The sequence below is a fragment of the Primulina huaijiensis genome, chromosome 11 (genome assembly GCF_012295235.1).
Source record: "Primulina huaijiensis isolate GDHJ02 chromosome 11, ASM1229523v2, whole genome shotgun sequence".
NCBI classification, from domain to species: Eukaryota; Viridiplantae; Streptophyta; class Magnoliopsida; order Lamiales; family Gesneriaceae; genus Primulina; species Primulina huaijiensis.
Window position 1 is genome coordinate 24,482,599 of NC_133316.1, and position 3,467 is coordinate 24,486,065.

Here is a 3,467-nt window from a genome sequence, read left to right on the forward strand (position 1 = left end):
AAAAAAAAAAAAAAAGAAAGAATATATATTCAATTTAGATGGTTCTAGATTTTAGAAATTATACAAAATGTTCGAGAATTTTTCCAAGAAAATAATAATTATAAAGTTTTTAGGATGTACAAATATTTATTTTTAAAATTTCAAGTTATTATTTATTTTTATTATTTGAGTAATTTAAACTTTACACACCAAGAATTATACCACGGTGCCCACACAATTATCATCTGATCTGTAATCTAAAAAATATATATGTTATAAATTCTAAAAATAACAAACAAATAATTTATTTTATCAAGTAAGAAAATGATATATTGTTTTTCATACAAAAAATATCGTGAATTAAAAAATAATTGACACACACATGGCAAGCAAAAGAATAGTGGTGATAATAATTATGGGCAGAAAAAAGTGTGCCCCTGACTCAATTTAAGAGTTCAACTATGTTCATTAATTAATGGGGGTGGATTTAATTTTGTTCTTGAATTCATTGTTATTATATATTTTTAAATGAATCTTATTATAGAAATGGGAAAAGAAAAAGGAAAGTTACAAAATTAATTAATCTGGAACGTACGATGGTGAGATTATTTCAAACAAATATTTTTGACCTTTCGTCCATTAGTGGTCACTCACTCCCCCAAAGAGGTAATATTTTGGTTAAGTCGACACTACCCCTGCGGGCACTGTCGCAGAGGTCGATCCAATCACTCGGATTTTTTCGAGTCAATTTTTTATTTTTTTTTACATGGAGGTGGGCTCGGATCACTCATGTGGAGTGATCGGACCGTTCATTACCCGTGCAGGCACTGCACCGACAGGTTGAAATAAACCCCCTTTTATGTGTACGGCAAAGACATCCGTCCAAAATAATTTATAGTAAATAATTTATTTTTTTTAATATATAATAGTACATAAATAATTTATTAAGCACGAGAAAATGTGGGGAAGGAGGAGGCGCGGCTGATAGCGCCGTACTAAATATAGGGCATACGCAAGCATTTGGAGAGTAACGCGTTTGAGTTGTCGGGACACGTCTTATCAGGCGCGGCGGCTCATGCATTGCCTCTCTCCGACCCCCCCACACCCACACTGAGTCTTCCAAGATTCGACCCTACCTCTGCATTTTTCAAGGACAAGATTGGGCCACATTGATTTTTCATGCGAGATTCCAAGGATATTGCATTATTTCCTAAAAGGAATTTAATTAGCAACTCTAAACCATTGTATGTGCGAGCCTCTAATTTAATTGTTTTGTGATCTACTTTTACATAAACATCAACCATATTGTATAAAAAAACTCAACCAACTTACGATTTTCTTTTGAGTTAATCCTCTTCCTGATCAGAGTACGAATTCGTGCAGTCTTCATTGTGTTTGGTAATCTAGAGAGTTAAATTTACAGTCAAACAAAAGTACCATGCACCAAAAAAAATATTATCATCGAATATAAATAAATTATAGTACACTGTTGCTGCACACAAAGTTCGGAAATTCCAGGTTCATACACAAAACTGCACGCAAATTGAAAATACCAAAGATGTGTCATATCAGATATTATTTTGAAGTTATTAATTATGTTTTAATGTAAAATTTTAGAAACGTAAAATAACTATTTAATAAATAATAGGTTTCATGACCCAAATTGTGCTTTATAGAATTATTATATTTAAAAAGAAACGACCAAGTCTCTTGCATGTGAGACTGTTAAAAAAGTAAAAAATAGTAAACGGTGTAAGGATTGGGTTTGTAGGTACACGTAAGGAGGTGCACAGACAATAACGCCGCCGTTATATTATTTATTTATGGTTCTTGCCGTCCAGCCGACGATTACGGGAGACTCTGCGGACCCTTTACTTTTACCCTTACTCCCACAACACATAACACAACATCCTCTTCCAATTTCTTTCAAAACCAATCCCCTTCTCTCTCTAACTCCTCTCGTTTTCCATGGCTTCCACACGCGAAGGTCACTACAGGGGAGTCAGAAAGCGTCCCTGGGGTCGTTACGCCGCCGAAATTCGCGATCCGTGGAAGAAAACACGCGTTTGGCTGGGTACCTTCGACACTCCAGAAGAGGCGGCGCTGGCGTACGACGGAGCCGCCAGGTCACTCCGAGGAGCCAAGGCCAAGACCAACTTCCCAACGCCTCCCACGGGCCTCTCCTTGGACCTCAACCTTCCTTCCGACAACCGCTGGATATCTCCGTCAGGAAGACTTGTCTTCAACGAGTTCATGCACACTGGGGTTCTGAAAGATGTCGTGCCCCAGGGAAATGGCGCACACGTGGCGGCCTCAGCTGTGGCTCCGGCGGTCGATGGAGATGGTCCGGCGAAGTATTTTGGGATTGTCAGACGTGGTTTGTCGATAGATTTGAACGAACCTCCACCTCTGTGGATGTAGCCAATTGTTTCGTTAGATTATGGTTCTTTTAGCATGTCATTGCTTTCGGACAGCACTTTTCTATCGACTTGCCATCAGTTATCATGGTCGGATTACGTATCTTAATGTCTGTATATATTTGTTTAATTTTTTCCTAAAATGATTGGAGTTCCAATCGAGCTGCTTTGTTAACTTTTCTATTACTGAATGAATAGTTGGATTCATTCATTTTCCGTTTTACATGGTTGATTAATTATATTTTGTTATTATATTCACAGGACATGTTTTACACAAAACAGAATATATATATATATATATATATATGAGTTTTGATATGCTGCAATTTAATATTTGACAAAATACTATGATTTAGAGGCATCATCGTATCTAGGGATATAAATGAACCGAACTGTTCGCGAGCTTTTTGGATCTCGGTTCGTTAAAAAGCTCGTTCGGGCTCGTTCGTTAAGCTTATCGAGCCGAGCCCGATCTTTATTTTGGGCTCGACAATTTTGTTGAGCCGAGCTTGAGATTAATGATGTTCGGCTCGTTAGCTCGTGAACATGTTCAATAATAGGTTCGTGAGCTCAAAATTGAGCTCGGCTCGTTTAGCTGGCTCGTGAGCTCGAGCTCGAGCTCGGCTCGTTTAAGTGGTTCACGAACTCGAACTCGAGCTCGGCTCGTTTAGGTAGATCGTGAGCTCAAATTTGAGATAATTAATGAGTTATAATATTAACTTATTTGATCATTAGAAAAAAAAACCGATCCCAAAGAAACTTATTACTGTACCTTTAGCAATGTAACTAGGAGGAATATTCAAAACAGGACTAATTCTAACACCATTGACACATGATATGCTGGAACTCTTCTTCAAATAAGGCCTTTCTGCTGTATTGTAATAAGAGTAGTATTGAATTAGAGATGAACGTAGATTTGAAGATTCTTTCATTGAATGCCGCTTCTGCATAACTTTGTGGTTTGGAGTTGGATTCGGAGCAGAAACGAGCTCGCTTAACGAGCTTGTTTAACGAGCCGAACCCGAACCAGGCTCATTAAACAAGATAAACGAGCCATTAACGAGCCGAGCC

At 37.8% G+C, this 3,467-nt stretch overlaps 2 protein-coding genes across 2 annotated transcripts in view; both read left to right on the forward strand.

Annotated features, from left to right (window-relative positions):
- The first annotated feature begins 959 nt into the window (after positions 1 to 959).
- LOC140987824 (probable inactive dual specificity protein phosphatase-like At4g18593) overlaps positions 960 to 3,467 on the forward strand; it is an 82,939-nt gene continuing 80,431 nt past the window's right edge. Inside the window, exon 1 of the mRNA XM_073456506.1 lies at positions 960 to 969. The gene's annotated coding sequence lies outside the window, so the exon portion shown is untranslated. The remainder of the gene's footprint in view (positions 970 to 3,467) is intronic.
- Positions 1,753 to 2,561, forward strand: LOC140988624 (ethylene-responsive transcription factor 12-like). Its single transcript, XM_073457648.1, has one exon. The coding sequence runs from the start codon at positions 1,948 to 1,950 to the stop codon at positions 2,398 to 2,400; it is 453 nt and encodes a 150-aa protein (XP_073313749.1). The 5' UTR covers positions 1,753 to 1,947; the 3' UTR covers positions 2,401 to 2,561.